The sequence below is a fragment of the Engystomops pustulosus genome, chromosome 1, assembly GCF_040894005.1.
Source record: "Engystomops pustulosus chromosome 1, aEngPut4.maternal, whole genome shotgun sequence".
NCBI classification, from domain to species: domain Eukaryota; kingdom Metazoa; phylum Chordata; class Amphibia; order Anura; family Leptodactylidae; genus Engystomops; species Engystomops pustulosus.
In genome coordinates this window covers 215,356,863-215,370,871 of record NC_092411.1, presented here as the reverse complement: position 1 = coordinate 215,370,871, position 14,009 = coordinate 215,356,863, and the positions used below count along the sequence as shown (strand labels likewise).

The 14,009-nt window shown below is 39.8% G+C and overlaps 1 protein-coding gene across 1 annotated transcript in view; it reads right to left on the bottom strand.

Moving 5' to 3' along the window:
- FGF2 (fibroblast growth factor 2) overlaps positions 1-13,603 on the bottom strand; it is a 52,171-nt gene extending 38,568 nt beyond the window's left edge. The window contains exon 1 of the mRNA XM_072119377.1: positions 12,952-13,603. Within this exon, the coding sequence (XP_071975478.1) occupies positions 12,952-13,129 (178 nt within the window). The 5' untranslated portion in view covers positions 13,130-13,603. The remainder of the gene's footprint in view (positions 1-12,951) is intronic.
- Positions 13,604-14,009: the final 406 nt, after the last annotated feature.

Sequence of the window (14,009 nt, the reverse complement as noted above, 5' to 3'; positions counted from 1 at the left end):
CAGTGATACGTCATGGATTGGAGAACCCGGAAAAAAGTTCTACTGATGGAAGAGATTATCATGTATAAGGTACTAGATGCCACTAATGCCTCTCAGATCTTGTAGTCAGTCACACAGTGTCAGGGAGCTGTCTGTAGGGTTGTTAATTGTTAGTAAAGTTTAAGGATTTACTTAACAGGGAGCGGGGGGGGGGGGGGGCAGCATTTTAATATTCGCCTCAGGCAGCAAATATGCTAGAATCGGCCCTGTATGGGACCTACATTTTAAAAACCTGATTCCTACCAAATGTTTCCCAATGAAGCACAGTCAGTAAACTGGCTGCAGGATCCAGGAACCAAAGAAACCTGATTCATGTGTGCAGAGGCTCGACTATCCGGTCAGATCCCGTAGAAGAGCTATTGCACCGCAAATTGCTGAAATGGGTGATTCTGCCATTAACACGGTGTTAGATAACACAGAGCAGTCCAGTTTGCCATGTGTTGAGCAATAGGCTAGTTAAAGGGGTTTTTCAGTTTCAGAAAAGAAATGTCATTGAGTGTATAATTAAAAGTCATGCAATATAATATAGAACACATTCTCCAGATTAGTTTTGAATCACAAACCAAAACTTCCAAGCTAAATTGTTGCAATGAAAATGCTGGAAGCTACTGGGGGATGTTTTAAGAATGTAGAAGTCAGAAATATCTATAAAAAGTAAGGCTCCAAACATCCTTAAAACTCTAAACACAATAAAACACAGATATTGTCGACTTCTTTCTACAAACCTTCTTTCTATTCATTGTATGGAATGGATTATATTTTCTATATCTGTTTCTCATAGTTTTCTAGATCTCTGCTTGCTGTCATTCTTTAGGAATATATGTTTACTTCCATCTGTCCATGGTCATGTGATGTCACACTTTATTTACTTGCTATATCACAGAGAGTAATCACATGACCATGTACAGATTTCTATCCACTGGAAGTCAATGTAGAAGCTAACTATAGAATCTCAGCAAGCAGAGAAACCTTGAGGAACTGATATAGAAATTGTAAAAGAAAATTGTATACATTTTTATCATGCAAACAATAACATTAATTTGCGGAAACTAGACAGTCCCTTAAAAGTGCCAATGTAGAGTCCTGTGAATACCAAAAGAGATAACCACTACAAAATAACAAGTCCCTATACTATCCACGAAATGAATACCAATAATAGCATACAGGACCACAGTAATCAAGTCAAAATACATGAAACAATAAAATAAAATCTTCAATCTTTATTTCCACGAAGCAATCAAAAAGGACAAAACAATTTAAAATCATCACCTAAATTGCACAACAACAAACACACTAAAGCGGTGGTGATCAATGTATAACGTATTCGCCTCAATAGGTATAGAAATAAATCTTGAGAGCACAAGATAAATATATTTATGTATACCGGAACCCAGCACGCATCATATGCATAGGTGCCTACCAACCATAAGTAGCTCCCAGAACCACCACCGTGGTACCACCACCACCTGTATGCTATTATTGGTATTCACAATGTAGAGTCCTGTCCACTGCCAGAATCACCATTGAGAATCAACACTTGAGCAACTGAATAATGGAATAATATTGCCTCTTCTGAAGCATCACAGTGTGGGAGGTTATGGGGCACATTTACTATGGTTTGGCGACGCTTTGCAATGCATTTTTTTCAGACTGTGCACATTTTTCAATGGAAAAAAGTCTTGTACTGGTATTTAAGTAGCCGGTGCGTTGTGATTGTGTGCCGGAGGTGGACTGTCAGATGATCGGACTGATTCGGACTGAGCGCTGGATTTAACTTTCAAATTGTGTCGCAAGCCCTAGCACTTAGATGCACCACTAAAAAGATGGTGAACTCTGTTGGACCTGAGCGGGGAGGCGACACATTCCTGAATCGTGGCACGGTGCATTGGAGTCGGACAATGCCCTTTCTGTGAACTCCAGGGAATGGGTAAGTAAATGTGTCCCTATGTGTAGCTATGTCATCTACCTGGAAAGAGATAGCACCAGGATGCTTTGTGTGAATGAAGGCGAGTCATCTGAGCCCATTGGCAGTGTCATTCTGTGAAACCTTGGTTTTGGCATATGGACACATGTCACCTGCCTAAATTTGGTTGCAGATCCTTTATGCAAATAGTATTAATAGTAGTTCCCTCTTTTAGCAGGATAATACTCCCTGCAAAAATAATTGTCAGGAATGCTTTAGAAGAAAGAGCACATGGTGATATGTTGAACTTCAAACTTTAGATCTCAATCGATCTCAGTGCCAGATATCACTGCCCATTTAGTTTTAAACAATTCGTACAGGTCAGAGCTGTTTTGTTGGCATTGCATTCGCCACCACATTACAATATAGGGCACACTATTATATGTCAGGGCCGATATAAATATCACAGAGATGGGCCTTGTGTTTTAAAAATGCTTTTCTTCTAGTGCTGTAAAATAATGCGCTGAATGGACAATGTCACCATTCTTTGGTTGTACTTGCTTTATGAATGAGGATATCAGTCCGCATACGGTGGACTCAAAAGTAAGTGCTGACTTGAAGCCATAAATAAGAGCTTGTTAAGAGTAAAAACATGTGATTTCCTGATCTGCAAGGCATGTAAGTAAGGTGAGTGTTCCCAATTTTAAGTGAAACTCAAGGTAATTAGCATTGTTAATATAGAGGGGATTACTATGAATAGTGATAGCATTAGTAATTCTTAAATTAGAGTTATAAAACTAATAGTATGTAACATGTATTAATGTAGCAGCAGGTTTGTGTGAGTAGGGAAACGGTATTGGATACATTTATTCCATCAAGTAGCCAGGGTTAAAATTCCAATTCTGCACATGAAGTCCATGCACTGTACACAGGTTGTTCCCCAGTTAGCTGAGATTGGCTCTAGATATGCAGTGCACAATAATTTATTTGGTCTTTCACTACTTATATCTATTTATGTACCGTATGTGAAAAGGTAAGAATGCTCTATTTAACTGAATAACATAACAACAAAATTTTTTTAATATTCATGGATATCAAAATTTTATCTTCATTGAAAACATATGAAGCAAATTATTAATATTGCACTATGCATTTATAGAGCTATAGTGCTGTCTACCATCACTATATCAGTACAGTGTACATCATCACAGTTTTAAGGTTATTTGGGGCATTGTAAATGGCTTATTATAAAAATTGCCCTTGAATATCAGATAACTAGGGATCTCACTCTTAGCATCCCAAACAACAAATTGACAGCCATTCTACAGGAGCTTGACAGATCCCAGGGCAGTAGATTGGAATGTACCCACAACCTTTGACCTCTGAAGTTCTGTACTGATAAATATTTATTCTGGTACCATGTATATCTGTACTGGGCACATATTTTATGTCTGTGTATTGTATTGTCACTAACAACAATGGGGGTCATTTACTAAGGGCCTGATTCGCGTTTTCCCAACGTGTTACCCGAATTTTTCAGTTTTGTGCCGATTTTCCCTGTATTGCCCTGGGATTTTGGTGCACGCAATCGGATTGTGGCGCATTGGTGCTGGCATGCACGCGACGTAAATCGGGGGCGTGGCCGAACGAAAACCCAACGAATTCGGAAAAACTGCTGCATTTAAAAAAAAAATTGGTCGCACGGGCCATACTCACATGCACCACGATGAACTCCGGGGCACCTCGGCGGACTTCGGCGCAGCAGCGACACCTGGTGGACATCGGGGGCAGGACCTTCATGAATCGCCGGAAGACCCGAACGCTCGTCGGAGAAGCCGCCGCTGGAACGCGAATGGACCGGGTAAGTAAATGTGCCCCAATGTCTACAATTTCAATTTTGCACTAAAATCTGTATATGTGAATATTCCTATTCCATTTTGAGGGTTTCTAAAATCTAAAGAAGATCTCCTAAAGTTTTCTCCTTCCTCTCGATATAGATTTGTATGTGGAATGTGGTGCAACATGTTGCTTTATTGAGGTTTTTTATGGGCTTGGTCCAACTGTCTTATTTATTCAATATTCATACTGTTTGTACTGGGAAGCTATTATCAGTGTGTGTGTCCCACCAGCCACTTGGGGTGGGGGGGGAGGTAGTGATCATATTTAAAAGGTATATTATAGTGTTATTTTGGGGGGGAAAATGGTTGGATAATGATGATTTGTCAAGATATAAAATAGGTTATTATATTGCCGTAGATGTAGAATCCTGTTGTCTAATAATTTTCTAATATAAAGAAGCTACAAAAAAAAATGTGAACTGGGAACCAGTTTTCCTATTTGTACCTGTGAGACTGACTTTCAGTGTCTCCTAGTAATGAATGGAAAATCTGGTTTCCATTTCACACATAACAAACAGTGTGAATCAATGAGCCTGTCTGCTGATTATGTAACTCGGACAGGACCAAACTAACATCAAAATGGAGCTTAATAAAGCAAAATATAAGTGTTTTATATTACACTCAAGTGGAGAGGAGAGAAATATACCTTTACATTACTATTTTTGAAATCCAGATGTCAACAGCTATTATGGGCTGAATTACAGTTCATGTTCTGTGGTTACATTTATGGTACAAGCCACTTGGGACAATGTTATCCAATATTTGTATGCAACATTACTTGAGATTTAAGTGCTGTGTTTTAGCTTTGCAAGTGCCTTGATGAAGGAATATGTTTATCTTCTATGGCATGTGATCACACAGTCACACAATGTTTATAGAGCATTGGGTTCCTTGGGCCATTACCAAGGAAATTCTTGAGAAGTCTTTAACACAGACACTAACCTTTGATGATAGGCTGACTGGTGATGTCATTCTCCTCTCACCACAGACAAGAGGAAATATATATCTGTGTGTGTTTCTTATATATTTTCACGCTGCATATAATAGCTCTTAGATTTCAATTTCACAAAAGATATAATATTTATCTCATATTTACATTTGTTACTATCCATTTAAACTGCAACAAACAGCTAGTAATGAAATTAAAGAATCTGTAGGCCATGCATTTTAAAGGCTAGGACAGGTGAAAGTCTAGCCCCTCCAAGTTATGGATGAAGGGAACAGTTGGCTTTTCCCCAGGGAAGTAACATGCTAAATACTTCCACTGACAATGAATGGAAAGCTTTAGCCCCCTTTAACCCCTTATCACCGACACTAGTTTTCAGCTCAATGACCAGACTCGATTTTTCAAATCTGACATGTCTCACGATAATTGGTTATAACTTCGGAACGCTTTAACATATCCTGGTGATTTTGAGAATGTTTTCTCGTGACACATTGTACTTCATGTTAGTTATAAAATTTAAGTGATAAGTTTTGCGTTTCGTTCTGAAAAAAAGTGAAAATTTGGCAAAAGTTTGTAAAAATTCTTCATTTTTCAAGTTTGAAATGTTCTGGTTTCCAGACAGGAAGTAAAACTACCCAAAAAGTTTGATAATTAACATTTACAGAATATCTGCTTTATGTTGGGATGATATTTTATGCTTCCGGTCATTTTTCTAGGATGTTATGAGGTGCAGAACTTTAGGTGCGATTTTTCTTATTTTCATGAAAATTGCCATAACTCACATTTTGAGGGACAACTCAGCTTTCAAGTGACTTTGAGAGGCCTAAATAATAGTAAAACCTCATAAATTACCCCACTATAGAAACTTCACCCCTCAACGTATGTAAAACAACTTCTATTAAGTCCATTAACCCTTTAAGTGTTTCACATGGGTTAAAAAATATGGACCTGCGATTTAGAAACTATGGAATTTTTTTGGAAATACATTCATTTAGGCCAAAACTGACATTTTCAGAATAAATTAAATGATGAAACGCACTGCAACGCTTGATGCCCAATTCCTCCCGAGTGTACTGATACCACATACGTGGTGGTAAACTGCTGTACGGGCGCACGGCCAAGTATAGAATGAATGGAGGCGCCATTCACTGCAGATTTGTATTGTCACATTGTACGACCTATAAATTTTTATTTTTTTTGGTAATGCGATCATATGAGGGCTTATTTTTTATGGGATGAGATACAATGTATAAATAATTTATTTTGGGAGTCTAAAGCTTATTCATGAGATTTTATTAACTATTTCAAGGGGGACACAAACAGAATCATCAATTTTTATTTTGGATTGTGAGCATTTCCCCCCCCCCCCGCTCACCGTAACGTAAAAATAATATTTTATCTTTATTCTCTGGTTCACTACGATTGCGGTGATACCTCATTTATATAGTTTTTCTTATTTTGCTCAATTTTCCTGAGCAAAACCAATATTGGAGAATATCGCATTGTTTTTACTATTGACAATTTTTATTGCCATAACTTCTGTATTTTTCTGTTGTCAGATCTGGTTGAGGGCTTATTTTTTGCGAAAACAGTTGTTCTTTTCAGTCGTATCATATTAGGTACCGTAACTTTTTTTGATCACTTTTTAGAACATTTTTTGTGATGGTGTTTGATGAAAAATTGTATATTATGGGAAGTTTTTCGAGTTTTTTTTTTACGTAGTTCACCGAGCGGGTTCAATATTGATTTAGATTTATTGTACAGATTAATACGGACGCGGTGATACCAAATATGTACGTGTTTTGTGTTTTATATACTTTATTTGCATTTTATGTGTTACTGGGGAGATTATGGGACTTTTATTTTATTTATTTATTTAATTATATTATAAAAAGATTAAATTTTTTTTTTTTTTACTTTTTTACATTTTCTACTTCTTGGCTTGAATAAGCGATCATACGATCGCTTATTCAAGCCTTTACACTGCAATACACTTGTATTGCAGTGTATAGTGAAAGTAACTGAGCATGCTGCGCATGCTCAGTTACTTACAGCCGGGTCCAGGACCCGGTGAGAAGAGGAGCCGACAGCCCCGGGTCACTCGTCGGAACCCGGGGCAGCGGCAGGAGGGATCGGATCCCCCGGTAAGCACACCGGAGGGGTCCGATCCACGGGGGACACACTTGCACGCCGCGGTCATGCTTGACCGCGGCGTGCAAGGGGTTAAACACCCGGGATCGGAGTTTTTCCGATCCCGGGTGTTAGTGCCGGGTCTGGGCTGTGATATCACAGCCCGACACCGGCACCAGCGAGACCCGGTGTCCCGAAAACTTCTTCTGATGCGCCGCATTAGAAAGGCGTCGCATCAGAAGAAGTACCCTTAATGACCACCGTAAAAACCCGATAGGGCGGTCATTAAGGGGTTAACTTGCTGGTCCTCTATACCTAGCACCTATAAACCTTTACCCATTGTTACTAGGATGTTTGCCTGTCTTCATGTTGTCCCCCTTTGAATCCAAACCATTCGCTTATAGCGGATCTCAATCCCCTAGTGATGTTTACACAATAAAGATCATTTTAACCCCTTACTTTCCAATTTTACTCAGTTTTATTGCTGTTTTAGCAGTGCAAAATCAGTGCAAAATCCTAGGGTATGGGCAGGGAATTTCTAAGCAGACACTTTATGATCCATCTAATTCTGTGAGCAGACTTTCTGGTTAGATTATTAGGGTGCAGGTGTATATAAACTTTCATCCAGCTCCTGACATTGTACTAACACACTGACTCATAGAAAGAGATGAGACAGACGAGAGAAGCAAGCGATGCATGAGATGCCTATTACACAGACAGACAGAGGCTGACAGACTTTTACACTCTCTCACAGAAATGTGCCTGCCTCACCCTTCCCCCAGATAACTTATCTGCTTGTAGTTTGCAGATTCTTTCTGCTCACAATGAGTTTGCTGGCAGGAAGTGATGAGTGTCAGTAACCTCCGTGCAAGCACTGCAGGGGGGTGGGGCTAGAGTGCAGGGAGCAGAGAGACAGAAATCTCAGCTGCACGTTGTCACGCAGAAATCAAAGATGGTGCCCTCTCCCCCCCTCCCCGACCCTAGGTCATAAGTTACAGCGTCGTGTCTAGGGGCAACTGAAATTGTGTAGGCCAGGACTGATAGACAGATTGGACTTATATCTTTGAAATGCTGTATTTTTTGTAAATAACAGGGAATTACAGAATGTGTTATTTTGTTATCCTGAGTATATTTAAGAAACTTGTCTTCCTGGGAATATCCCTTTAAAGAGGACTATGGCACCATAGAAATCACTAGACAGACATGGTATTTTTTCTGAAGTCTTCAATGTGAATAAAATCCATTATATAGTTTACTATAAAAATATAATTACTTAAAATTAGTTTAGCAAATTGATAATTGAAGCTGTTATCTTTTAGATCCATTTATTACACGCTTTATAGGTTATGGCAATGTTTACATTTTCATGAGAGGAGCCCACAATGGTAGTCCTATCAAACTGGACTGAAGATCATCCTATATTAATTTTGTATTAAAACCTTAATAGAACCCATTGGGCTCGTAAAGGCAATTGTGAACAGAGCATTCCCGGTGTTTTCCCATAAATTATAGCATATCATTTACACATTTTCTGTAATATGTAAGATTATTCTTACTACTTTACTTAGTCGTTCCTTGCCATACACCTAAAAGTGCCCGGCTTTACATTATTGAGGTCAGCACGGCAGGTTTACTGATGAAGGGTTACTGTTTCAGCAAAGTGCTGACAGAACAAATAAATGTTTTATGTTTTCTTCCCTGTGGTTGGCAGTCGGTCCATTGAAACCAGCTGGCACCCCTCTTATGCCAGATGACATACATTTTTTTAATTGGATTGATCTGAGTGTTTTCATTATTAGTCACTAAAGATACATACAAGTTTTAGATATATAAACCCATTTCCACATTTGCAGTTGTGTGACCATGCACATTCTGAATGTATTAGATAGATTGTCATAGGAATACACCATAGCCCACTTTTATTAAAAAAAACAGAGCAAACTGCACATAATGTGCAAGGTGCGTCTGATTCATGAATTGTGGTGCACGGTACTCATGAATATGGTGCCCATGCTGCATATGGTGTTCATGCTGCAGAATTGTGGTGCAGATAGAATAACACTTTAATAAATGTGGGTTGATAAATCTACACTAATTTCAAGAAAATCTGCTTTTTTTGCAGAGAATTTATGTTTTTGATTTGAGTTTTGTGCTAAAATCTTTTGATGGCAAAGGTACTAGAAAACTGGCCCTGAAACCCAATGTACCAAATTTTTTGGACTATTCTCATGAATAGCTTCTCCTGTCTACTGGATGCAGTGTGATCTCTTCCCCTCACCCAGGGCTACAAGACGAGCTCACAGATAGACATTTTCTGACGGCAAGCAGCATCATGCAGACTTACTCTACAAGCTACTGTTAAGATAAGGTTTATATCCAGTGGGTAGGCACTCTCTGTGTGTTGAAGTTTAAATGTAGCAGGGCTGACAGTGTTTGTTATAGTTTAGATGTAGTAGTGTTGACAGTGTTTGTTGTAGTTCAGATGTAGCAGAGCTGAAGTGTGTCATTGTGTGTTATATGCATCTCATGGATTTCATCATCTGTAATATCTGATGTATCTCATCTCTCTTTTTCTATGTTCCAAATACTAGTAGAATGTTCACAAGCTAAATAAAAGTGTAGATAAACCTGTTGCCTGATGATCTAGGGTATCTAGGGGATCTAGGCAAATCTATTCTAACGATTCTAAATTCCTTTAGAATTTCAGGAAAACTTCGATTCATCACAAATCCGAAATATACAGTCATTCGTGGGAATGAATTTTTTTTTAAAAATTGGGGTTTTTTAACCCCTTTATTAGCAAAGTGGCTGTGAGCACAACGTGTTACATGGGGCAGAGAACTCTGGGAAGAAGAAAGGAACATGGCGGTGCTGTTCCTCACTGTATGGGGGTAGTGTTCATCACTGTATTGGGGTAGTGTTCCTCACTGTATGGCTGTATTCTTCACTGTATGCCGGCAGTGTGCCTCACTGTATGGTGGTAGTGTTCCTCACTGTATGAGGGTAGTGTCCCTCACTGTATGAGGGTAGTTCTCCTCCCTGTATGGTGGTAGTGTTCCTCACTGTATGGCGGTAGTGTCCCTCACTGTATGGTGCTAGTGTTCTCACTGTATGGTGCTAGTGTCCCTCACTATGTGGCGGTAGTTTTCCTCACTATGTAGCGGTAGTGTTCTTCATTATATGGCGGTAGTGTCCCTCACTATATGGGGTAGTGTTCCACAATGTGTTACATGGGGCAGAGAACGCTGGGAAGAAGAAAGGAACATGGCAGTGCTGTTCCTCACTGTATGGGGGTAGTGTTCCTCATTGTATGGCTGTATTCTTCGATGTATGGCGGTAGTGTTCCTCACTGTATAGAGGTAGTGTCCCTCACTGTATGGCTGCAGTGTTCCTCACTGTATGGAGGTAGCATCCCTCACTGTATGGTGGTAGTGTTCCTCACTGTATGGGGGTAGTGTTCCTCACTGTATGGGGGTAGTGTTCCTCACTGTATGGCTGTATTCTTCACTGTATGGCGGTAGTGTCCCTCACTGTATGGTGGTAGTGTCCCTCACTGTATGGTGCTAGTGTTCTCACTGTATGGCGCTAGTGTCCCTCACTATGTGGCGGTAGTGTTCCTCACAATGTGGCGGTAGTGCTCCTCACAATGTGGCGGTAGTGTTCCTCACTATGTGGCGGTAGTGTTCCTCACTATGTGGCGGTAGTGTCCCTCACTGTATGGGGGTTGTGTTCCTCACTGTATGGGGGTTGAGTCCCTCACTGTATGGCGGTAGTATTCCTCACTGTATGGCGGTAGTATTCCTCACTGTATGGGGGTAGTGTCCCTCACTATATGGGGGTAATGTTCCTCTCTGTATGGGGGTTGTGTCCCTCACTGTATGTCGGTAGTGTTCCTCACTATATGGCGGTAGGGATACCAAATTTGTATAGGTTTTATAATGTTCTCATACATTTACAAAAATTAAAACTCCCTATACATTTTGCCATCTCCTGGCGCTAACAACTTTTTCATACTTTGGTTTACGGAGCTGTGGGTGATGTCATTTTTTTCCATCGTTTGATGATGTTTTCATTACTATCATTTTAAAGACTGTACGACCTTTTGATTAATTTTTATTGAATTTTTTATATTTGCCATTTTCGTCTCTGGGCGCAATTTTCCGTTACGGGGTTAAATGCAGTGAAAAACCGTTATTAGATTTTTATAGATTGTCATTTTCAGTCGCGATGATAGCTAATGTGTTTATGATTTTTACTGTTTATTTATTTTTATATCAGTTTATATCAGTTCTATTTTTACTATTTTTCAGACTCCCTAGGGTACTTTAACCCTAGATTGTCTGATCGATCCTATCATATACTGCCATACTACAGTATGGCAGTATATGGGGATTTTCCTCTTCATTCATTAAAATGTGCTGATAACACATTGTAATGAAGGGGGTTAAACCGAGGCAGCCTCGGGTCCTCGGAAGACCCGAGGCTGTCATCACGATGGATTGCCGCTCCCTGATGACGTCACGTGGAGCAACAATCCTTGGAAAGATGGCGGCGCCCATGCATTCTGTGGGTTAACACCCACTGCGGGTGTTACCAGTAAGCCTTTACTGCAATATCTAGCAAAGACTTACCCTCTCCATGCACCCACACCTGGCATGTGACGTACTGTTACATCACATGCTGTTATTTGTTTCTATTCAATTCGGTTTTCACTAATTGGCCCATCTCTAATCTAAGCACATTGTCAGCACACAGGGATCATAAAGTGTCTGCTTAGAGAGTCCCCAACCACACACTGGAATTTAACAATGACAATCACTGATTTATAGGATTTAAAACACCAAGAAAACTGAGTAAAATTGTAAAGTAAGGGGTTAAAAATTTTCTTTAGTGTGTAAACATCACTAGAGGATTCAAATTTATTTCATAGGCAAACCCCTTTAAGGGCCCTGCAGTGATGCAGGTCATATCAGTATTACATCACCTGCAGTAATTCTCATTTTGAGATGGAGAGAGCAGGGCGAAGTCTCTGCTGACTCAGAGATTGGGTGAAGTGCTTTGATAGCACTTCACCCAATTTCCAGTACAGTGGTCAGTAGGGTCTGGCAATGCTGGATCCTCATGAACATTAGACTATAAGAAATAGGCACGGTTAAGCAAGATTTCTTCTTGATAAAAAGTTTGTCTTATAGTCAGAAAAATTTGGCAAATCTTGGGATTTGTCGGGACAATGGCTCCATTCTAAATGTATACTTTGATATGGCACTAGTGTGGACAGAGCTCATTATCAATAATGGAATGTATAATAAAACCTGCTGAACACAGGTGTGAACTTAGCCTGAGGAGTTAAGTGAGTTTTCTCCCATTTATCCTCATTGATCCTCCTAATGAAGATTGTATTCTGCCATTTCAGTGGAAACATTAGAGGTTATGATTTTTTCAGCCACAAGGTTATAGCTGTTTTTCTCTAATAAATTTTGCAAAGCGAAAACTGCACCAATGCATCTTTATAAAAGATGCCCACAAACAAAGTTAGATTCTAGGGACCCCCAGTAAATTGTAATCAGCTCTGATTTATAATCACAGGGGTTATTGTAACAATTGTGCGCCCTGGGGGGCAGAATCTTCACTTGTGTTTTTTGTTATTGCCAGATGTTTAGTAGTCAATATATGTCAATATACGAGTCTCCAAGGATAGAACGCTGCAGAATGCGTTAGTGCTATTGAAAGACAACACATTATTATTCAAATTGTTGATATATCAATCCTAATCCTCCTATTACATAGATACATAAGTAGGGGAAATGGTTGTCACCTAGCATCTGTTACTTGTGTAAAATAACAGGAGAGCTCATAAATTATGTAAAGACACAGAAACTTATATTAACCACAAACTAGCAGTTCACTTCTTTATAAAAGAACACATACTTGCGATAAATTAAATGGATTTGTAATGGTAGTAATGGTTTGGTGGTAACTCTGATATTATTTATTTCCATCATTTAAAAAAAACATGCACAAATTAAAATACTCACTATAGGAGTCACTCTTCTCCCGAGATCCATCTACTTTTCCATCAGAATTGATCCTTAGGAAAAATCCACCATTCTTACAGTAGAGTCTCTTGGGGTCTTTAAAGTTTCCTGGGGGAAATGGAGTGCTCCCCCCATCATCTGGCATTGGTGGGAGAGTGGTGATACTGCCTGCTGCCATCCCCACCTCCAGTAATAAATCTTTTCTCCTTGATCTCGACAGGGTGGCAGTGCTCCAGAAGGGGTCCTACAGGTAGAAGTGCTCTCAGATAAATGTCCTGCGTTTACCGGTTCTCCTCGGCTGGGCCTCCTCACTGTTCATTCAATTACTAGCAGCTGGAAGTAAGGCCAAGTTTAGGAGTCACTGTATCATAGATGCATGAGGAAGAGGATGTTGTATCCAGCCTTATACGTCTGCCTCCTAAAATTGTGTCATCCATTCTTCTTGATGATGAGAGCCTGGGGCACTGCGCAGGCTGCTCTTCATCCTGGTCCAACCCTCAACCATCAGTACTTGTCAAAATGTTCTTATTTATTTATATAGGTGAAGGCCTCCTCCACCTCCCTCTTTTTCTTCCTCCTACTTCTGCTGCTGCTCCTTAGTGATGTTGTGAGCACTCAGAATTTTCCCAGGAAGCTACATGAAAGCACATTGCCAGAAAGCGAATGCACTATAAGAAGCAGTATAGTGTTCCTGGGTATTTTCTTAGACAAGCTCTGCCAGTCACTTTTCAGCATTAGGCTCCCTCCCCCCAGTACTGAATTACTTTGCAGGGCAATCTTGGGAGGAGGGAGAGACAGGAGAGGAGCTGGGGGGGGGTTTATGCAACAGGAGCTTGCCAGTACTTTTATTATTCAGCTAAGTTTCAGAAGAGGAACAGCAGGCGTCACAGCACTGAAACTGCCAGTAATATCTTCTGTTTATAACTTTTCAGGCCTAAAGTCTTTTCTTTAACTTGACAAATTTTATTTAGGAAATGACAATTGTTATTGTGAATAATTGCAGATGTATTTTAAAGAATCATTAATTTACCATGATGTATAAAAGAGAACACTAGGCA